The 23,733-nt window shown below is 38.7% G+C and overlaps 1 protein-coding gene across 1 annotated transcript in view; it reads right to left on the reverse strand.

Annotated features, from left to right (window-relative positions):
- Positions 1-1,742: 1,742 nt before the first annotated feature.
- Positions 1,743-23,733, reverse strand: part of ROBO2 (roundabout guidance receptor 2) — a 433,355-nt gene continuing 411,364 nt past the window's right edge. The window contains exons 26-29 of the mRNA XM_059493583.1: positions 16,901-17,071; positions 10,298-10,561; positions 4,390-4,590; positions 1,743-3,399 (exon numbers count right to left, since the gene is read on the reverse strand). Of these exons, the coding sequence (XP_059349566.1) occupies positions 3,398-3,399; positions 4,390-4,590; positions 10,298-10,561; positions 16,901-17,071 (638 nt within the window). The 3' untranslated portion in view covers positions 1,743-3,397. The remainder of the gene's footprint in view (positions 3,400-4,389; positions 4,591-10,297; positions 10,562-16,900; positions 17,072-23,733) is intronic.

The following is a 23,733-nucleotide window of genomic DNA, read 5'->3' on the forward strand; positions in this document are numbered from 1 at the left end:
GTTTCTTGCATCACTGAAATGGCTGCCCATACAGCAATACACCACTGAAGCACATGGAACAATTCATTATTTGGTCCTTCAGCCCTCCTGCATTTAAAATTGAGCACAAAGATCAAGAAAAATTGACCTATCCGTACATTTTGGGGTATTCTGTACTGGGCTGGCTGTAGCCCCACCAGTAGCAAGCCCCAGGTCTGAGGGTTCAGACCAGGTTTTACACATCCACTGCTCTGTGGGCTTCAGGCAGAGCCAGCTGTGCCTCCTCAGGGCCTGCCCACACTGAGGGAACAGCCACAAGCAGAGTATTCACTGGAATAGCTGTATCAGTGCCGTGACAGAGGTACAACTGCTCCAGGAGAGACAGGACATTAAACAGAAACCCCTAGGACAGGCAATGTTTGCCACTGGCTTAGTTCAAAAAACAGTGTATAAAATGTTCCTTGTCACCTGTAAGTGGACAGTGATGATTATAGCTCAGTCTATGTTATTATTGCCTGATTTTCCCTGTTTGGGTTTTCACATATTGACTCCTTACTCAAGGTCTTTTAACATAGATTTGAAATGTGAATATGTTTTATTTTTCCCCAGTAAATATACAATACACACTTCAACAGTACTATTAACCAACTTCTTATGCCAATTAAACTTTGCTGCACTAACAATACCAATGAAACACATTAAGAGGTCATACTTTTTCGTGAACAAACTGTAGCCAATAAACAGTTTTTTTAAAAAAAACAAATTAAAAAACAATTCTAAGTGCTGCCACAACATCCCTTTTCTTTAAACACATTATTCACAATAAATGTTTTCATTTTTTTTAAAAAAAGAAGAATACTTCTTTTAAAATAGTAAATTAAATGGCATTTTAAAAAATATGTACTGTGGTTCATTGGAAGTACATTGTATAGAAAAGAGAGAGAGAAAAAAAAAGAAGAGACATCACCTGTAAGATAATGGAGACACTTTGCCATACACAACAACACCTCATGTAATATTGTAAGCAAATTATTAATGAACAAAAATGTACAGAAGCAGATGGACAAGTTAGTGAATATCATGGTACTGAACAGCTTTAATACTGACACACATTTACTTTCCAGTGGAAGAGATAAAACACATATTTGAAAGGAATTGGAATGGCTTTATCAACCTCTAAAGATACTGAATTTTGAATAGAACAGAGTAAGGTGTTCCACCAAAGCTCAGCACAAGCTTTTGAATTAAATGGGGAAAAAAAAACTATCATTGACTGAGCTAAACATTTTCCAGAGAATTAAATTGGAATTGTACTCTGAATACAGTCTTCTCTTCATATAATATATACCAAAATAAAAACCATGCACATGTAATTATGCTGCATTATTTATCTTACTTGAACATTTTTTGCACATTTTTAAGTTATTTTTAACTATAGTGTTTTAACAAGCAGGAAAATTGCATATACTCATAGGTCACATAAGTAAATAAATTCATACTTTTTTTCCTCAACTTTTTTTTGTTTGCAACTTGCTAAATAACACATCTTGACCTTAAGGGAGCTAACTAGCATTTTTCAATATTCAATAGTGCTGAGTTGTAGTTGATGGCTGTCGTGTTTTATCTTATCATGGAACAAGTTAATGAAATGAAAAGCAACACATATTTAGCATCGTAATTTACTTTTCTAAAATTCCGCCATGACAAAAAGTGTTCTTAATACTGGTGAGCTCCAAGGCAAAATATAAAACAACATAGACTGGTTATATGAAAAAGGTATTCAATGGAAACTTGTGTTCATGGTCAGGTAACTAACAGAAATAAGCTGTAAGATGCGATATTTAAATTAAGCATCAAAGTAATGGGTGGGTTAGCCACACACAATATTCTAAGAAAAGCTCGAGAATTTATTCTTTGAGATTTGAGAGGTAAAGAAGACTTGGACAAAATCATGAAAATTAATGAAGAGACAGGATGCTGTCATTAATGTCCACTTACAGAGTCTGGTTGATTCAAAAAGTGTATAAACGTGCATAATTTCCTCATCATAGTAGAGTTTGAAGCCACTCACTAAAACACAGGTCAAAGATCTCCTTTGCTTATATCCAACTTTTGGGATGTATTATATTGCCAGAAATATACTTAATGCAAGTCAAAAATAATTTGACCGTTGCTTTCCTTCCAAAAACTGAACATTTTACTACAAATTTAGTGGATCCAACTTCAGCTCTTGCAGGCTTCAGGTATGGAACAGAAAGGGTTGTGTAGACTGCATCAAAACAATTAATGTCATGAATTTCAGTGGTGCAGCTTTATCCTCTATCGTACCGTACACGTATTGGAAAGATGAAATAAGATACTCTGACATTTCAATTTTTTGGAAGCAGCCTGAATATGTCTTAGTAATAAATTGCATTCTTATCTTCTTACTAGGTATTCCTTGTGTTTATGTGGTTTGTTTCTCCTGAAAAATCCCTGTCCTATGTTTTGGGCTGAAAAAATTAATGGTAATAATTCCTTTAAAACTGCAAAATAAAAACAGCTTTAGTGAAACACCTTAAGTTCTTTTATTTTTAGCAAGGTTTGTTTTTTCTTCCCCTTAGTGGCATGGGATGGCTAAAAGCAGATACTAAGGGTATCACTCTAGTGAAAGGGTCTAGGCCATCTCATGCTACCTTTAGTTTTCATTTTCACTCTTTAATCTCACACTTCCAACTTTTGACCCCTTCTTAAATAGGAAGAGCAACTATGTTGCTTGCTTTTAAAAGGTTTAAATCTGTCTCTAATGTCTTCACTGACATCAGTTTTGCCTGTCACTTTCTCATTTCTACACCCCAATGGAAAACCACCTAACACACTCCTTTACATCCAAAGTAGCTTACAGGATGCAAACCTTCTTCACACATTCAGTCTCTTTTTTTCTTCATGTCATGAGGAGTAGAGTTTTGTGCTTATCACCAAATAAAATTGCAGTGCAAACTTTAAACATAAAAGTTACACAATTAAAAGTTAATATATGGCACCACAGCCTATTAATTCACATATAGTACAACAGACCAGTAAAAACAGACATGAATATGAACATAGCTAAAAAGAAGGTGAGCTTGCATAGCAATGCAACAAAAGAAATTATATACAGAAGGAAATCCTTTTAATCCTGGAGGGTGATTTTTTTTTTCTTTCTTTTTTTTATATACTCCTGACAAGGAATAGTTTAAGGTGGATGGTGTATTAAAGAGAAGAACACAAGTAAAGTATCTGTGGGATATGTGTGGCTGTGTGTCTTTACATTGCATTTACAGTTCTTTTAATAGTACATAAATAAAGAAAATGTTCATTGCACTGTTTAGTGTCATCACTTCCATGAGTTCAGACCTGATGGTCCATCAGAGCAGCTTGCAATGTGTCTTCTCAACTACTCTATAGAGAGAAACAAAAGAGAGAGAAAGAGGTTGTAATAAGGAGAAAAAAACCACACAAAATAAAGCCTATGGCAATATTACTGCAGCACAGGATGAATATTCAATAGGTTTTGAGAGCAGGGTTAATTGCTTCTAAGATGAAAAGCGAGGGATGCTAAAATTTAGCACTTACCAACACCATATCTGAGAGTGCACATTTCAGGGCTCCTGGGTCACCATTAGCTCTCTTACAGCTACAGGGCAGTGACTGCCAGGAGCTGCTGAGGGTTTGGCTGCAGCAAGAGGAGGCAGACATGCCAGCAGCTCCACTGCTTTTATGACCATTAATAAGTTTATTAAACACACCAGTATGCTGAATATGCTGGGGTTTTGATGTTCTTTCTCAAACAACAGAGTCAAGCCTTTGGGCAGCTGGTACTGCCAGCACATACATAGCATCAACATGGTTTCATAAAAACTTTAACAGGTATTGAATGATAATATAAAACAAATTTGGAAAACAATTTTCCTGTTCTGGGATACTGAGGAAAAAAGTGGAGATATGAAACTGAAAAACTGGGGTACACAATCAACAAAAGAGGACCTCCATCTGAGAGAATACTTCTCATCAAGCAACAGGAAATTAAGGAGAAGGCTGAGGAAATCTGTCACTGGCATTTCCAAGACAAGCACTCTATACTTTGCCCCAAAAAAATTCCAAGTTACTAGAATTCCTTCTCAATTTTCCCCATGCTTCACTAGCATTACACACCCAGAGATGTACCATGTAGATAACTTTGGCATGGCTTACACAGATTTGAACTGGTCCAAAGCAGGGAACAGAAGGACGACATTTGTTTGCCATCACATGCAATACGCCTCAGAAGGCAAAAAGACCTGGACAAAGATTTATCTATCACACACAACTTCCTATTCTCTTCACAAGAGCTTTATAATTTTTTTCTTTTATCTATTTGAGAGTTTTAACTGGAGCTGGAGGTAAACTTACATAATTCACCAGTAAACTGTCCTTGACTGTTTGCTCCCACATAGCCTATATCGAGAAGGTCACTGGCATTGCGTTGGTGACCCCCTCGCAAGACTTCACCTTTTCTGGGTCCAGTCGATCCTTTAGAAGAAGATGTTCCTGAAGAGCTGTGGCCACCAGGGGATGGGAAGTTGGGTTTACTATATGGTACGAGTGCCTCTTCTAGAAAAGCAAAACAAAGCAAAATAAATACCAATGAAGTCCTAGAAGCAGGAATAAACAAGCTATTCATTTATGCACATCATATCCATTCATATCTGTCTTTTCTCTTGCTTTATAGCATAACAATTTTACAGAAGAAAATACACAACAAAGAGTTGTATCCCAAGGACAGAGAAGCCAGCATGAATTTAAATCTTGCTTCCTTGTGAACTACTAAGTCAGTTTGTATTAATTATAAGAAGTCTAGATTCATTATGAATAAGAGATCATGAATCATAGATATTTTAATAAAAATAGGTGAACACACAATTTCCAAAACAATGAAGCTATGATTAGATTTTTGCTTCAAGCCTACATAAATGTGCTTTTTCCTTTTCTTTAGCTTAAATTATGGCAACATTACCCCAATCAGTTTAGATAAAGAATGACAATATCAGCTAATTTAATTAGCTTCCAGCAACTCAGTAATTTCTAACAATGGAAAGTACACTGACAATTTTTTTTTGCAACTGGTGTTGAATTACATTGGAAAATATTATATTATACATTGCAGTTGTAATATTTGGGGCGGATAAATAATCCTGCAGCTTGTTTCATGTTTCATTATGAGCAAAAGGCCTACTTTTACTCACTTGGATTCTTTTTCTGTGAAGACCTGTAATAATGAACTGCTTTCTAAAGCAGGATTAATGGCAATAAGGCATAAGATTGTAAGTCTTCATATAGCATGAAGTAAAACAAGACATCACTTCTGATTAGTGTTTCCTGGAAATATTGTTGTAATAACCCAAATCTAAGAAGCATAACAGCAGAACTGATTTAACACTGAAATGGAAGCACTATTTTATTTCTTTGCTGTGTATGATCTACTTTTGCCCTCTCGGAAGCTGAAGAAAGAGATCTTGCTAAATATAGTTTGAGTCAAGAAAGAATATGAGTATATATGCCTAACCTCAAACACAGCATTGTCCCTTCTGAAATCAGTGGGATTTCTACTGCTTGAATCCTGCCTTTTTTCAAAGGGAATTTAGGTCCAAAGGGTTTTCTTTATTTTGGTTTTCCAATTGTCTTCACTCTTAAACAACCTTTTGAGGAGAAATGGACTTTCTTTGACAGAGGGCAGGAACACAGAAAGAAGAGTAGGTGGGGATGGTTGGAAAGAAAGAGGAGATAAAAATGCTTTTATTCACAAGCTTGAAGCCTTTGCAAAGACTGCAGGACAGGCATAATTAACTTAGAGAAGTGCAAAATGAGAACAAATTTGTGGAAGAAATGCAGGATTTTGTTGTTTGCCTACAAGAGAGTAGGATGTGGGGATTTCCCACGTGAGCTGCCATTGAACTGAGCCTGATTTTAAGTTAAATCTGTTGCAGAAGAGGGCAGGCAGCTGACTTCTTTCCCTGCCAAAGTATCTCCCTCTGGTCCTGCCAAGGGACCAAAGTTGTGCTGCAGGATGTGAGGGCATTATCAGTGTTTTGTGCTATGACTGTGTGCTGTCCTTGCTGAAAAAAAAGAAATTCTTGAAAGACTCTGTAAAATGGCATTTAACAGCCACAGTCTCTCCTAAATTATGTTACTTGTTTTTTTATATATCAAGACCTAACAATGGAGTCAGATGCAAACCTGGTTTCCAAAGGCTGGCTAAAATACGAAACAGTTTGCATTAAGGCAGCAATAAAGCATGTGGCATAAATCAGTTTAGCAGAAAGCTGGATACATTTTTAAAGTATGAAAACAAAAGTCACTAGCAGAGCAAAAGAGTTGGAAGATGACATATATAGTCAATTGATTTGTTTTTCTAGCTGGTGGACTCAGGATAAGGCCTCCTTCGGGTTCAATGAAATATTGAGGAAAAACGACCATGAATAAATATAAAGTGCATTATCATTATAGAGCATATGGTATGTTAAATTATCTGCTGTGCCCTCAGAAATAAATAAATCCATAAAATAAGGAATTATGACATAAACAAAGTCTAGGTTTTACACAACATTCTAGCACACGAAAAGTAGTTGTCTCCAGTCCTGGAAATGGGCTCACATTTATTAAACTCTCCAAACAGTGCCCTATGTCCAAGCCTGCAAATAATATGGGGAGGTTTTGCTGGTGCCTTAATTAAACAATTAATTTGAAGATATAATTCTAGCCCCTGTAAAATCAGGATGTGTGTGTAAAAATGTTTTTATACTTCAGAAAATAAACAAAAGGGTTTTCCTGCTATCAAAATCATTGTAACTTGATATAGCACCACTTTGGAGCTGAGAATGTCATATTTGATGCGCTTTAACTCCAGTTCTACAATGAAGCCACTGCCAGGAACTCAGTGATCTTGTTTATACTGAAAGCAACCAGTGGAAACAGAGATCCCAGACTTAGGTATTTTTATTTTATTCAACTTCAAACTAAAGGTCTTGCTTTCAAAATTTCAAGTCACAGCTTGGTAACATCTGAATGAAACCCCCTAAGTTGCGAATTATCTATTTTCTGGAAGCTAATTAACTGTTCTGGAAGTTAATCAACTGTTCTGGAAGCTGTTAACTAATACTAACAACTCTTTCTTGGAAATGCATTGAAACTGGGACAGAATGGATTTCCAAAGAACTATGCCATTAATAAAGGAAAAGGGAAGAAGCAAAAATAATATTATTAAACCACCCAAATTCAGTGTTATTAACCAGCATCACTCACAAGAGTAGCCTTTTTAAAATCTACCACAGACAAGAGTGCAGAGCAAGAAAGCTGCAGTGCAAGAGGCTGGAATGACAATGCAGACAGAGAGATATGAAGCCCTGGCCTGTCTTGTGTACAAACTTTGTGAACTCCTCACACCAGGATAAACTCATAGCATCTCCTAGAGGCATCCTTTTTTATGCATAAAGGATATGCACTTGCCCTCAGCATCCTGAATTTGACAAGAACGGGATACCTGTAACCACTTCAGTTTAGAGCACTGGAAGTGTAAGGATCAAGTTCTCTTTGTTTATGGACAGATAAATGCATGCCCTGCAGGATGGGAATTTTACTGCTGTATGAGCTCTGCATCTCAGAATAAATGACAAATTCTATTTACACACTTGTGATACAGAGGGAAAAGAAGGGACTTTGTAAGAAAGGTCAGAGAAGCATCCTTAATAACAATTTCCAAGGAAATAAGAGGTGTAAGGTATATTTGGGTTATTTTCAATGTGTTTGTATATCTTCTAAACTGCAATTAAAACTGCAGTTTAGAAGATATACAAACACATTGAAAATGTGAAATTCATGCTGCCATTTCACCAAGCAGCATGAGTTTCACACACTATTTTTAAACTGTGACTTCACATTGTGATTTCAGAACATGAACAGCCACTCATTTGTTTATGCAGCCAACAATACAGGTAGCAGTATTTTTTAATACAGGTAGCAGTATTTTCTCTAGGAAGACTTTACTCAGTAAATCCTGTCCCCATGACAGATTTGTCTGCACATTCCTCTTCTCTTTATAGTATGTCAAAGGCACTAGTGTGTTAGATTAACAAGGAGCTTTGAGAGTGAATAAAATCAAGAAAAATATGGATGATAAGAGTACCTCTAGTGTGACTGTGGGAGCTACATAGATAAGAGAAGAAACAGTATAACCCTACAAAAAAACTTCACACGCAGTATAATTTTTTGTTTAAATCTTATTTGTCCTATTGTATCACTCTAATCAGCACTGCCCTGGGATGAGGCGATTAATGGGTTAAAGAGAACGCCCTAGGATAAAAGAGCAGCTTTTACTTGAGGTCAGGCTGAGAGAGGGAAACTGTGAATATTGTAGAAATCCAAGTCCAGCCTAGCATCACCACCTGCGCACATTTGTGCAGACTTGAAATCCATTTAGGTGCTAAAGTCAGCTTGGGGCAAGGTGCAGGTCCTGCATGAAAGTGAAAACCTGCTCTGTCATCTTGCTGGGCTTAAGAGATGAATGCTACTTTGCCATAGCCTGGAATAAAGAGAAGAGAGGGTTTTTAATGCAGCTGAAAGGAATGTCAGTAGCTCAGAAGGATCAGCCGTCTTGCAGACACGTAAAAACTGCTGCCAACCTGGAAGCAGGTTGGAAGAACTGGAAAATATGGCCCTGTATGTATAAATAAATACATCTAACAAAAGATACTCTAAAAATCTCTCTCCTTCCCTGAAGGTCTGAAACTGTTCCTATTTTCTCCATCGCTACGCTTGAGAACATTATTAATTTCCAAAACACTGCAAAGAGCACACTGAGTCAGGCACTAATGAGATTTCATTGATGCAGGAGGGAAGATAGCTCGATCACAAGCTCCCATTTCACTTTGCCTTTCCTTATTTTCCAGCCTGACCCTTGCCAGCACTCTCCCAGAGAGGCGTGAGGTGATCCCAGAGCCCTGCCAGGCACAGAACCCCTTGGCAGAGGGGTGGAGCAGCCCTCTGGGAATCTCTGCTGGTCAGAGTGACCCTGACATACGTACAAGTCTCTTTTCCCAGCCTGGGAGTCAAAGAAGGAGTCAGGATTCCTCAGCTGTGGCTTTCAAGGTTGTTTATAATTTCTCATCTATAACATTCTTTCCCTGGCCTGCTGAGGTCCGTTCAGCAGGTCAGTCAGTGGCACACTGACCACCCCCAGAGGCGGTGTTGTCTTTTTATACTAAAAACTACATGCACATTATTTACAATAATTTCCCAATATCTATCACCTATATGAGACAGTGTGTTCCTACCTGTTGGGGAAGATGAAACAGGAAAGCCTTACAAATATGATTGTCTGGCAAAAGATTATGACAATATAGTAACTACAAGTGAGATTGAAATGAAAGCAAGTTTTGAGATACCTCAGTTACTGAACAACTGGAAAACAATGGTGTGGCCGGCTGAAAGTAATCCCCTTTTGATGAAACAATACCCTCTGCCTGCAGACAGGTCCAAGGGTCAGCAGAGCAAACCCTACTAGCTTAGCAGAAGGGGTCCAAAAAGTCATTTTTAAGGTTTAAAATATATCACAGTATGGTAATGTAGTGATTCCTATAGGCTGTATGTAAATGCTATAAGATTTGTATATTGTACTATATTGGTTAGTGAGAATTAGAACATTCAACACAGAAGAAGATTTATTGTATTGTAAGGAGAACCTCACTCTCTTACACTTTGACTCTCTTGCCCTTTTACTCTCTTATCTTCTCATCCCCTCTCCCCCTCTCTTCTCTCAGCCTGCTCTGAGCTGTGTTTGGCAGCTCCCAGCAGGGCCCTGTACCCAGGCCCTTTGCAACAAACCCCAAATTCCACGACCTGGCTTCAGAGATCTCTCATCTCTCTCTGTCCTGACCATCCTACCCCCTGACACTCCTACACTACCTTCAACCAATCCAAACATGCCAGCATCGCACAGAACATGGAGGCTAGGAAGAAGGAGAAAGAAGGACAAAACACACCCAAATTCCTCCATCTTGAGACCCTGAGCCCCCATTCTAAAAACCCCAAAAAATATACTTTGCACCCTGTGACAAACTAACTATCATTCTGAAACTCTCTTGACTTGTTATCCTTCATATAAAGGTGGTAAAATGGGTAAAATTCAAAGTCACAGGGGTCTTGGGCTCTGTGCCAGGGTCTCAGAGCCCCCTGGCAGGGGCTGGAGCCATCCAGACAGCCAGAGAGACGTCCTGGCTCCCGACACAGCCCCTGCCTGGCCTCGGCTGGTGCAGCGCGCACACACCTGATCCGAAGGCTGCTTTGTGTTGGGCTTTCCTGAAATCCTCTTGGCGGTCTGCAGAGCTTATCCACTCCTGGGCTTGCCGCTGCCACTCTAGTGATGTCCTAGCGGGCCGGTCCAGGGAGCTCTTTGTGTCATCTACGTTGGCTGCGGCGTGCTGCCTCTCCAGAGAGCTCCCCTTCCTCTCGGCAGAGCCTCCGCGCTGGCCGGGCACTATGGGCTGCCTTAAACCCTGACCGGGGGGCGGGTCGGGTGGTGGTGGAAGATCTAAAAAACGTGAATAACATTCAGGTGAACTGATTTTTTCCTTTCAACTGAAACAGGTCTGTTTTTGACACTGAAAACTGCCTCATAAACGGTATGAGCCACTAAGCTGGTTTTAAAAGGAGGAAATTCCATGTTAATCAGAATAGGGTTTTGACTTCTGCTAGCTCTTTATTCTGGTTGCTGTGTTTCCACCTCTTTCTGACTTCCATAAAAATCCATAGGCTCTGAGCCCTGACTGACACTTCCAAGCATGGGACTGAACAACTCCTTGTTCAGTAACAACAAGGAATTAAGAAAGGCTGTGGAAAACTGATCTGTCCGTGCCAGTTGACAATTTCCCTCCACCCTACTGGGGCTCGCTTCATCCTGGTTTTGGGCTACACTTTCAGCTCGAGGTGTAAACTCAACATCTAACATAGATCAAAATGAATAAGATGCCATAAATATTGGGAAAAGTTGACTGTGAAACCTACTGGCATTGAAAAAGCATCAGGACCTCTCTGACCAATGTGTTTAAATGGAACCATCAAACAGTGGGTGAGAATTTTAGTCAACGAAATGAAGAGCTGGACTCTTCAGAGACTAGAGGATGGCCACTCTGAAGTTTAGCAGTCCTGCAAATATAACCAATTAAAACACAATTTCAGCTAACAGAAAGAAACTTGTGTGGTCTTTAACAACTTCTGTCCTTTTCAAGTTTGTGACTAGGACTACTAAGATGCTTAGAATTGAAGGTCAACTTTCTAAATACATTTGTGAGGGCAAAAAGTGCACTTTTTTATGAGTCCACCACCCAAGGTAATTATAGACTCAGGATAATTCTAATTATAAATGCAACTCTTCATGTAAATGATATAATAGACTCAATAGTCCAGATTATTTGAAAGAAAAAAAATCAGAAAATAGAAGCACCTTTAGTATCATAATGAAAATTCTTCTATATCATATACACGTTTTTTACAAGGAACAGTTTTTGATAATTCTGTTTTGGGACAATGGATAGCCCAAGCAAATCTCTGCAGCCACACCAACTTCACAAAAACCTGTGTTAGCTTACAGTAGATTTGGATCTGACCTGTTTTTTAGTCCTTTCTACCTTACTGTTTTGTGAAGGTTTATCAAGGAATTGAACTTGGCTCAGTAACAGGCATGGAAAAGTAAACCTCTGGTTTGCCTGCAGGGAAGTCTGATGTTTATAACTGTGCAACTGAAATTCATTTTATAAATTGGTCAGGAGGCCTTTGGAGGGAGTTTATTTCAAAGTCTCTAATCCAGCTTTATATAATGCTTTATATAATGCTACAGAGAATTTTTTTTTCATGTCCTTGCTGTAAGAGGTGACACCTATACCTCACATATGGAGCAGAAATGCTTCCAAAGTTGCTGGGATGTCATTCCAGTCAACACCATCCATTACAGAAATATGAGATTTGCAGGTTATTTGTGTTTTCAAGAGAAAAAAGTTGCACCCAGTGATGCTCCTGTGCCTTTGCTCACAGCTGCAGTGCTGTGCCCCAGATTAAGATAAGCACCCTCTGGCGAGAGCAGCCTTTTAATAATCTGTCAGAGAGCTTGGTGCATGCTTTATGTTCAGCACTAATTTATTTGAGAAATTTTTCGTTATGAATATAGATGCGACCTTTCATGACAATGACTGCACTTGAGTTACTGGAGGTGGAAGCAGGAGGGTATGGGAGCTTGCCAATGTTAAAATTGCTTTATAGTGCTGGCTTCCAAAGTGGCATTTCTTATAATTGATTTTATTGCCATCATAACCAGTTAATGTACAGAACCACAACACTGGCATCTGCTTATGCAATCTGAAATAGAGATCACTGAAGTTGTGATTTATAAGCACTTTGTGGAGATGCATTGAATCCAATAAACACAGCCATAACATGACATGGGACAATGCAATTTTCCCAGATAAAATATTTCCTGTTCTATATAGGCAAAATTTTCAAGTAGTAACATAGGAAAAAAAAAAAGTTAAAATTATTGCAGTATTAAACTTTAAAAAGACCACCCTACTTCAGAAATTGCTGTCTAATAGTTGTTATTAATTAGATACTTAAAAGGAAAGAAGGCTTGTACTTAAACTATACTGCATGTTCTAGAGCTGGCTGCAACTCCTGGAATTACCGTAGAGTTATGGTGTTCATCTACTGCTAACCTGATTATTGCTTTTATCCATCCACAAAACAAGCATAAAGACTGACTTATGCATAGAAGTGAAATGAAACACCATGTTTGTAAATTTCCTTGGGTGCTTTAAACCTATGGATGAGCTGAAGAGAAAAATAAAATCTATCTTGTAATGAGGCTTCACAGAATTCTAGAAGAACTACAGGTACTTTGGCATTAACATAAACTGGCTCTGGCCTGAGTACAAACTTACTGACCTGTGTTACAAGTGTCTCAGAAGATCTGTAAGAACACTTGCTAATTGTAGCCAAACATCACCTGACTAAACTGTTTGTTTCTTCACCTCCTTTCTCAAGTTGACAGCCACAGCAACACCTACCTGTCCTTTCTAATAAAAGAAGCTGGAAGGGAGCTTCATTTGGAAAGGTGGCTTTCGATTTGCTCTACAACTCACATCCTGCATTGTAAATCTTGTGCCTTAGTAAATAACTAAGCATTTTCTGCTCCCTTGCCTGGATTGATAGAAAGATCCCATCTGGAGTCACGAGTTTGAGACATCATTGAGAGCAGTCTTGCCTTGCCTTGGCTTTCCTAACCCTGATAAAGGAGTAACAGATGTCAGCTGAGTTAGAAGCCCCAGATCCTCACAGGAAGACAGATTACCACATAAAGGCAATGATGTCAAGCATTCCATCATGTCAATCCCTTCAGAGAAGTTCTGAATTTAGAAATGTAGGGACTTCAGTGGGATTTTGAGTGAGGATACCCAGAGTGGTAACACTGATTCACCCTACTTCCACCTAAATCTCATTTATCCTTCAGGTGGCAGGGAAAATACCTGAAAGCCTGCACTGAGCCAGTAACTTTCTAGGTCAGTAGGATGTCATCCAGACTTTCATTTTGAAGCCTCTAATGGCAGGATTATCAAACCTGCAAGGCAATTCATAAGTACATTGGTGGGGAGGTGATGGTCTTATTGATTCAGTAATGGAGGGATTGTGATTGAGGAGCTGTAGGACACCAGAGTGCCTGATAAGGGGGAGATGGATTTTCAATCTGGGATTACTCCAGCCCTTCTTTAGAAGGCAGAGCACTGGCTAAATGATTCAGGCAGCAGTCAAGGTTTGGCACAGCTTCTCATTATTAACTGGAAAAAGCAGCAAGTTAAAGAACCTATAAGGACACACCTTTCTACCTGTGTCAGTGATTTCTTCAAATAGGAGAGATAATTAATGTGACATTTAATAAGCCCCTGAAACACCTTGTACCATCAGAAGGTAAGTATTTTCTCAACATTAGAAATTATTTTTAACACACAGTAGGAAGTTAGTAGCAAGGCATGCTAACATAAGTCTTATGTTCCAGTTCTCCTTTTCAAATCCTAAGCATAATTCCCTTCTGCCTCCTCTTTGATTTTTTTTTTTTTTTTTTGCATATCCTGCTCAGTTAAGGAAGGGCTTTTAACTTCAGTCACACAGTTACTGACTAAATGACAGATTCCACTGTTTTGCTATTCATTGTTGCTAGGAAAACAAATTATTCCTAGAGCACTAACACTAAAACCTCTCAGGGTTTTGTTTGGGTTTTTTTTTTCCACTTTTGTCTTTGTTTTATGGTGGACTGTGAGCTCAGATTGAAAGTTTTGACCATCTGAGGGATTCATAAGATATTCTTCCTCTGCGGATTTGCTGCTGTCTCCACAGTCTTTCAGGATGTGGAAGTGAAAAAACAAGTTGTACAGCAAGACAAATATGAAGACTCCATCTAGAGTCAGTCTCTAGGGGCTTCTGACCTGCAGCTGAAGGAAATGAAGAAGCAGGGTTTTAGGGGATTTGTGTGGATTGCTGTCAAAACTAAGCATGAAGTTGAGCCCTCAAATGCTTACACGGTCTGAGATGTGTGTGCTATGTGTTAAATATTACAGTTTCTTAGGTCTTTTGCACTGTCCCACATGGTTACAGTTAACAAGGAGGAAGCACTCAGGATGTGTATGGGAATGGGCAGAGAAAGCTGGAGCTTTCTTAGTCAATGAAAATTGAAAATGACAGACATCCGGCATGTGATGAGACTTAAACACAGGATACCAGGACTCATCCAGCTTGGGAATTTGAAAACAACAGGCGAACCAAGTTTATTCTCACAAGACAAATCCAAGAGGAAGCAGTTATAAGGCAATGGATTTGAGACATCAGAAAAAAACAGAGAAAATGTATAGTGATGCTTTTCACAGAATTCAGGATGGCCCAGGGCTGAATGGACTGGCCTGGATTAGGGCTTGGATATTTAGGGCTGGATCTATCCGAGGCTCTCCTCCTTCCTCTTTCTAGTTATAGCCTAAGCACAGTGGTATTGTCTGTCTGTAAAGTTCATTGCAATATTCCCCAGAAAGCACCCAGTTGCCATTTTTAATTTCTGTGAACCAGAGATTCCTAAATTCAATTGTTTACATACATGCAGGTGGCAGCAGCAACTTCAAGCTTCCTTAATTGACAAATGATCTTTTGCAAATTTAACTATGACTCAGACTTGACATTACACTTTAATGACTCATATTCAGTAGGAGTTGAAGCAGAAAACTGTACCATTTGTGTTTGTTTGTTTGTTCCTGTGTTAATACAGGCTGGGAACTGTTCCTCTATTGCTCCAGGACATTATAAATTTTTGCAACATAAAGCAAGAATTTTAACTAGGTTTATAAAAGACAAATATTAATCTCATGGCATCTGAAAGCTGTTATGGTTATTGCCCATGTCTGAGAGGTTGAAGGAAATAATATATCATTGGTATTCTGATTTAAATACATGAAAAAAACTCCAGTAAGATTAGTATTTTATTAAGGATAAATATAAAGTAATAGGAGTTTCCTCTTTTAAAATTAATCTTAAAATTGGATATCTTTCACTTATTTAAAACAATGCCAAATTTTATGATGGAGTCACTCTCTGAGGAGCCCCACTTCCGTCTGTCCCATGACCTGAACTGGATCCCCATTAATTTTCTGCTATTCACAGTATTGTAAAACACTTCTGTAGCAACAGTATTCAGAAGCAGAAGAATTAGTGTCCACCACACTGAGTGCACTACATGTACACAGAATTTGTGGTCTAAGATGTTCACAGTTCAGGGTGACAGGATATGGCACTCAGAAGGGTTAACAAAAGATGTACAACAAGAGTATGGCCACCTCTAAAAGTGAAATCCATAACTTTGCAGTTACTGTTCTCAAAGGCATGTCTATTCAATGGATCTGTGTAATAGAGAGGCCTCTGCAATATATCCACAAGGGGAGGGAAATAATATTTAAAGGAACTTGGATCCATAGGAGCAGAAGCTAAGCTACTTTAAGCCGTTTCCACAAATAATATCACAGGTAGAATTAGCCACAGTGCAAGAGATGTAACAATAATCCCTTTGGTGAACACTCCGATCATTTCAACACCTACAGGTGCAAGGCCAGGGATCAGAAGAAATGAGGGGGAGGTAGCAGCTGGCCACCTTCCTATCCAGTCTTACTCAAAAACTAACTTGTGACTTTTGCCAGGCTCAAGAAGGGTAGACAAAGAAAATGGAAGAAAGAGCTGATCTTAATTATTAGAAGAGCAGAACAGACACGCCTGAAATTTCCAGATGGGAAGTAGTCGTAAGAGAGAAGTGGAGATGTAAAAGAGGGAGACACAGTCACTGAGGTCAGTGGATGTCAGGACTGGAGCAGCACAGACAAGAGGTGAGGCAGAATCATGGGAAAACATGGCACGTGTTGCTGTAGCTGTTGGGTGTCTGTCAAAACCAGCATAAACCAAACAAGTCTTGTGGGAGCCGCTCTCCGCTTCTCCTTAGGAATTCATGACATACAAGTAATGCTAGTGGTGGCTACTTTCATAAAATGTAAAACTACAGGCCATTTTTCAATGTCAACTCTTGTGCAATGCAGTCATTTTGGGGTAAGATTTATACTGAGATCTGACAAACCCTAAGAGATGACAACATGTGCAGAGCAGAAACGGGAAAGGCTCCTCCAACCCTCACCCAAGCCCTGCACTGCCAGAGCTCCAACACTGCTCACACAGCAACCTGGGGACCCCAGCTCCACCAGAGCAGCAATTGATATTGCTGAATTGATATTCCTGGCAAGATGGCTGTGCCTTGTGCTGCTGTGCACAGCTCCTGTTGCAGGTTTCCCTGCCCAGCACTCACCGTCCGTGATTCCCTCGCGGCGGTGAGGCAGAGGGGGCTGCTCCAAACGCCCGCCCTTGTGTTTCTTCGTGGGCCTCTGCCTCTGACCCTGACTGACAGCTGCGCTCGTGTTGCTGTCAGTAGAGAAAGGACTGCCTGGCCGAGGCCTCTGAGAGGAAGAATATGCTTTGCCTAAAGAAGAAAAAAAAAAAAAAAAAGGGAGAAACCAGAAGAAAAAATGTTATTGCCTTGAAATGGGCTGTTCTATTAATGTCTGCTCTGAAACATTAAATCAGGCCTAATTCTCAGAGGCAGGCAAGTGTCCCCCCAAGGTACCCACTGATAACAACTGCTTTGAGACACACCACAACAAGTGAAGTAGGGAAACTTGGCATTCTTTTGTCTTTAACTTCTATAATTATAATTATTCCATCTGTTGCGATAAAACTACTGTATGCCATGTAACTCCTACCTGCTCTGTGTGCTGAACAGATGTGTCATAACAACTCCTCAGCCTTGGACAGGGAAGGAAAACAGTTCTGCAATCATATCAAATTTATCTCCTCCTGCCTTCCACTTTCATGTTTTCTGAGCCAGAGTCTCATTTTAGGGCCTCCCATATGCACTGTATATCTGGAGTAACTCCAGTGAGATAAACATAACTGATTTTGCAAGCTATGTAGCTTTGTAGCACTGTATACTTAAAGGCTCTCTTTTCTCAAGAAATAAAAATGGGGGTATATTTAAATGCTAACATTTCCAGTTATTTTTCAGTACTTTTATTTGTTAAAAATACCTATTGTGACCTCAGATTTATTTATATATTGTTTTATATCTCATATATATATAGATAGATATATGTGTGTGTATATATATATATGTATATACACACTATTCAAGCTGAGTGATTTTTCTTAAAAGAAATATCTTCGATGCTGTTCTATGGAACAGATGATTAAAAGCCTTGGAATTTAAAGAGCACAGTTAATTTACTACATTCACTTTCTCTTATTCTGATATTTTTATTCTGTTAACTAGACAATATTTAATGATAACTGATGAAAAGTAAAAATCACCATCTTTGACTTTCTTTTGTTCATGTGTATGTCGTTCCTACAAAATTTTGGAGATGCTAACATCTTAATTAATTTAGAATTGGTAATTAAAACTCTTACATATTTTAATGCTATCTGCAGTGGAAAATGCATAAGCTAGTCCAAAATTCTGCTCTTTCAGTGCTGCTGTGGCCCCAAATGGTGTAAGAGATGATAGAAAGTGGCAAAATGGGTGATTTCTATTTTTCTGGTCAAGTGAGCCCATGATAGGAAGGAGGTCTTTTTATCCTCTGGTTAACTTAGACCATGGTCTACCCGGCAGTGGGTTATGTTTTCTAGTAAACCTTCCAACAGATGTGCTCACTTCCAACATGCTGTCACATACAACCTGATCTAGAAGAGCCTAGCTGGGAGTAATATGCAGCCCAGCATCCTACTTGAAATATTCTCAGTGCCAAGAGGGCAAAGTGAAAAAGTGGCCATAATCTCTCTAACATGCTGTTTCACATTAATACATACATGTTAGGATAACATTTCACTATTTGATTTCTGAGATTTTGTGACTGTCTCAGGCTTGATCTTCTACCTTCTGACTGCTTTGTACCCTGAGGAGGGCACTGCTCTCAGGCAGGCTTGTCCCCAGCTGCCCATCTGTGCCAGCTATCAGAGGTCACCACGTTTGAAGCCCTCATCTGGACATTTCCCAACCCTCCTCTACCAAAAAAAAAAAAAAAAAAAAAAAGAAAAAGTCCAATTGAATTTATATCGTCTGAAAGCAATGCCTTTGCTAACCTAGCTCATTTTAACTGAAATTGGGTTACAGAACCCCCGCCCAAGCAGCTAATTCTGGAGCTGTGGGAGAAAGCAAGGAATAAGCATTTGGGAACATGAACCTCTATAGCTGGCACAGCTGCAGCCAGACAAAGACAAGTGATCAAGCCCTTTTTTCACAGATAAGGATAACACAGCAGATGAACACAGAAGAAATATTAAGATTTCATTTAAAAATTAAAAAAAAAGACTCCTAATGCAAAGAAATTCAGATGTGAGCCTGAAATTCCATTCCAGCTCACAGCACGCTGCACAGATGTTTTGCAAAAATAAACTCACAACTAGTGAGTGCAGGACACAGATTCTTCACACTTTTGACTAAAGAAAAGTGATTATTCATTCAGAATGCTGGTTTTTAAAAGAAATAGACACCAAACATTCTCTTTTATCCCCTCATGAAAATGAGCTAAAATAAATAGCACTGACCTAAATCATACATGGGGCAAACACAAATGATGTGCAGACCCCCATAGCACATTTTTCAATGCACTTAATAACTTATTATAGCATCTTGTATTTGTGTGCAGCCCTGCCAGTAAGAACTGCTGAGCAGCGTCAGACTTTCTGCAGCAGATTTAGTGTGTTTAAGTGGAGACAAGGATGAATCCACTAATTCTTGATTTAATTTCCCAAGGGTGTTAGAAAGGAAAGCTGTTTTAACTTTGTGGCAAATCACATGATGGCTTCTGGAAACTGGAATCAAAGTGTCTGGCAGGAGAGACACATTGCATCTGGATTCACCAGTGCCTCTCCCGCTTGGCAATCAAACATTCCCACGTGAGGCTATCAAGCTGGACACCTCCTTCAGCATCTACCGCTGAGAGCATTTCACAGCTGCTCTAAATGGGTGGAAATGACTGTCCAGACTGCAGAGGAATAAAGAGTCAGGGCCTGCAGGCTCCCTTCAGGGCAACGAGCAGGATAACCCTGCTGTTTCTGCACTGCCAGGCGCTCTGGGGGGCTGGAACAGGGATGTCTGACAGAGCCACCCTGCCCTGAGAGGTGACACATCCTGATGGCACCACAGGGAACAGGGGGAGACTTCTGCAGTGAGCAAAAAAACCGTTTGCTGATGTTTCTGTGAGGAAAAGGAGGGAGGGCTGTTTGCTTACGTGTGGGTTTTTATTTTATTTCCATTTTCCCTGCTGGATCATTAAGAGAGTAATAATCATAAAGTCTCTACCATGACTGCTGGATCCTTTTTTGTACCCTGTGTTCTAATGGCCTGTGAGGATTTACACACATACTCACTTTAAGTGCATTTCTGACCTAATCAAGCTAGGAAAATACAACTGACAAGGGGGCTCTCATCTTTTCATTGTAGTTTCCATTCACATAGCCACAATAAAAAAAATCCTATTTATTTTAAAGTGTGTCATATTTATTCTGTGTTTGTGTATTCATTTACTTCTGTTCTGAGTGTGTTTGTGGTGGAAAATGTACTTCTCAAATATTTGATACAAGTGACAGTAATTTTGGTGAATCTTTGCATTAATTTTTACTGGAGGAAAAAAAAGTTTGGAAAAGATTCACTCCTTTCACTCAGAACCCGAGAGACTCTTCAAGGAAAACAGGATATTTGAAGTTATAGTTTGGCCAGATGTGTCCATACAACATAAATTAAAGTCTACATGAGTTTGTGAGTTTTCTTGTTTTGGTTTACTTCCCCCTTTTTTTTTTTTTTTTTTTAAGTGATAAGATAGATTTACTCAATTTTCCATTAATAGAGGGAAACAACTGAGCTATGGTGAAATAATCTTTCAAGGATTACTATGTCTGACCAAAGCCGGTGGTAAAAACTCTAGTGATTTGAAAAAAAGATGGATTTTAGGACTTTCCCATCAACTCTTTGCTTTATTCCTAATGTTCCTAAAAGGCAATCCTTGCCATGAAGTTATTGCATGCTGAAAGCCAACAGTTTTCAGCCACAACATGTGAGACTTTCTCCTAAATGAACACATTTTACTGAAGGAGAGAATTCATACCAAACCAATAGTCTAAAAAATTTAAATGATAGGAATATTATGGGACCTGTCGTCCAGAATTAGCTGAGGAAACATAACAAAAAATATGACCCAAGTTCATACTCCACTAAATTAGATTTGTGGATCTAAATAATTAGTTATTGTTGCTATTTTCACAAGACTAAGGAAATGCAAATGTATCCTTTTCTTACCAGAATAAAGATAATATTTCTTTATATTTTTAAATAGAAAGAAAACATACGGAGCTTTAAAAATAACTGAATTATATTTACTTTTCATTAATTAAATTCAGAAGATTGGCTATTTTCAAATGTAATATCTACTTTACCTGTGTTATATTTTACTTGGCAGATTCAGTTGGCATAACCAAAATTAAATGGTATCAAAAGGCATTAACTTATTGAATTAAGGATTTTTAAAACCAGCTATCAATTAAACTTTAAACAGTTTGTATTGTTAACAATCAAAGCACACAATTCACCCCATGCTCAGAAAAACTTCACAGAAAAACACACTTTTGCAGGACGAAATGCAACAGAAGAGCAGTGATGGAGGTTTAAAGGTGTTGTTCATCTCTGGAAATGTGAGTGATTGTGAGGATATTTTTCAGAAAATGAAATCATCAAAGGCTGCAGGGCAGAATTAGTAATTTCTTCACTGAAATATTAAATGAGCATATGTCAGTAAATCCAGAGCATAGTCAGCATTGAGGGGAGCTGCAGCAGACCAAAGGAGCAGATTAAAAGCTTGTGCTATTCACTACTTCAAACCACTAAAAGTGAAACACAATGCAAGGTTTGATTTAAAATATACCCAAAGAAGTATCTCCATCCACCCTATCCCATGCATGTTAGACAAGTGTGAGACACAATTTCACTGAGAGAAGGATAGGCAGAGTCACCCTCCATGCAGAAAGCATCACCTTGGAGTCTACAAACCTGTTCTTGTCAGGCTGGTTCCATGCAGCCTAAACCCAGCTTTATCTGCTGCTGCAACCAGTGCTTGTGCAAAAGTGCCGCTGGTAAAGATGGAGTCATCTGAGGAGCTACCTACACTAGATCTATGGCTAGAAAAGTTACGGTCCTCATCAGACGCAGAACCCCATCCATTTACCATTGAACCTAAAAACAAATGTAGGGCGCCAGTGAGTGGTGCACATCTCATAGTCTTTGTTCATCTAAAGCTTAAAGACCCACTTAGTATGTTCTTTCTCAACAGGATACCCAAAATTCACTTGACAGAGCTTGGTAGAGAAGAGCAATTTTAATTAAAAATTAATCTAAATTTAAATTAATCTAAAGCTTAAAGACACACTTATTATATCCTTTCACAACACAAACCCCAACATTTATCAGCCAGAGTTTGGTACAACAGAGCACTATCAGAGCTAGGTGAGATCTCACTCATAGCTGGCTCCATGTAGCTTTGCTCCTGTAAATAAAATAATACATTTGCTCTACAAATTCAAAGGCTACACAGTAAATCCTTTCCAAAATTAATGTTTTTTTCCCTGCAGTTGAATTGAATGTGGCTGGTTTCGTAATTTCTGTTTTACTTGACTCGTTACAAATCAGGATCTTGTTACAAATCACGATTGGCAAATATCTAGTTTGATATTTGCAAAAGCAAGTCTTACTTTTGGACTGCACATATGTAAGTCTCAGTAGATATGGCTAAAGTCAGACCTGGGCTTCAAGGGCTATTCTGAACAGGATTGGCCCTGTGTAATTTTATCAATCAAAACCTTAAAATAAATGAGCAGATGTAATGGGCTGAACATAGCTGATCTAAAGTAGTTCATAGTACTGGATTAAATTAGCTTTTTTAAAAAGGTTAGAAATAATTAAGATTCAAGAGGAACCCAAATATATGCTCAGATTTAACAGTGAGTCAGTTGCTAGACCAGTGTTGGCCCCATGGTTCCTTCTAACTATGGATTACAACCACTGCAGGAGAGGAAAGTGATAACACCATAAAAATGCAGCCAGAAAACCAGATACCAGAAAAACCACATGAAAGAAATGTAGAAATCTTGACATAACTAAAATATAAAGAACAAAGTAGAGAAGGAAAGATAAATCTTATTTGCCATTCACTTATATTTTTAAAAATTTTTTCTGAAGCACCAATCAAGCATCAATCAACTACCCATCAATTTCTTGGTTAATTTTTTTTTTCAAAATCTGAAGAGAACTGGTTTTCAAAGGTATGAAGACACGTTTTGAGGGATCCATCATGGCCCTGATGGAAATTCAGCTGAGCTGAATTTCTGTAAATGCACATAAAATGTGTAGCAGTACAGTAGCCTTTTTTCAATCCATGTCCAAGAAAGCATTGCTGTGTTTAAAATTGTTAAGTAGTAAATCAATAACGACCTGCTTATTAGTTAATTGATAGGCTAATTAACTAATGGTGGTGTCAAATATTAAAAATGTCCTGCAAAAATAGGTCATGAGTGCAATTAATGAATCCTGGAATTCAGTAGCATGCTGCACCACAAAGCCCAAGAACAGTGGATTATTTTGTGATACTGCAGTGACCAAACCTTTTAATGTCAGAGAAGTGGCAGGCTATAATAACAAAAACCCGTGCACTCCTCAGATACAAGAAAAGAAACCAAAGAGGGCTGTGGAGGTCTGACAGGCAGGAAGTGTGTTAAGTGCAACAGAGAGTGACAGAGTTTGATTCTGCTTGCCAAAAGCACACATAAAATTGTTATTTTCCAAGCAGACTCGACCTGATGCAGACAGATGTGAGGAAGCCCAGATAACAGCAAAGGAAGGCTAAAATTGAATTTCCTCTGAGAAGACATTTTCTGAACTAACAGTCAAAGAGCAATAGGACATCATAGAGAATGGAGAGCAAAGACACTTAGCAACAGTTATTGATGATGTATGAAAAGAGATACTACAGATAAAACACCTAATGAAGATGTAAGAAAATGAAATGCTATAACAGAGGACATTTTCAGACAATCACTTAT

Source organism: Ammospiza nelsoni, chromosome 2 (assembly GCF_027579445.1).
Source record: "Ammospiza nelsoni isolate bAmmNel1 chromosome 2, bAmmNel1.pri, whole genome shotgun sequence".
Lineage (NCBI taxonomy): Eukaryota > Metazoa > Chordata > Aves > Passeriformes > Passerellidae > Ammospiza > Ammospiza nelsoni.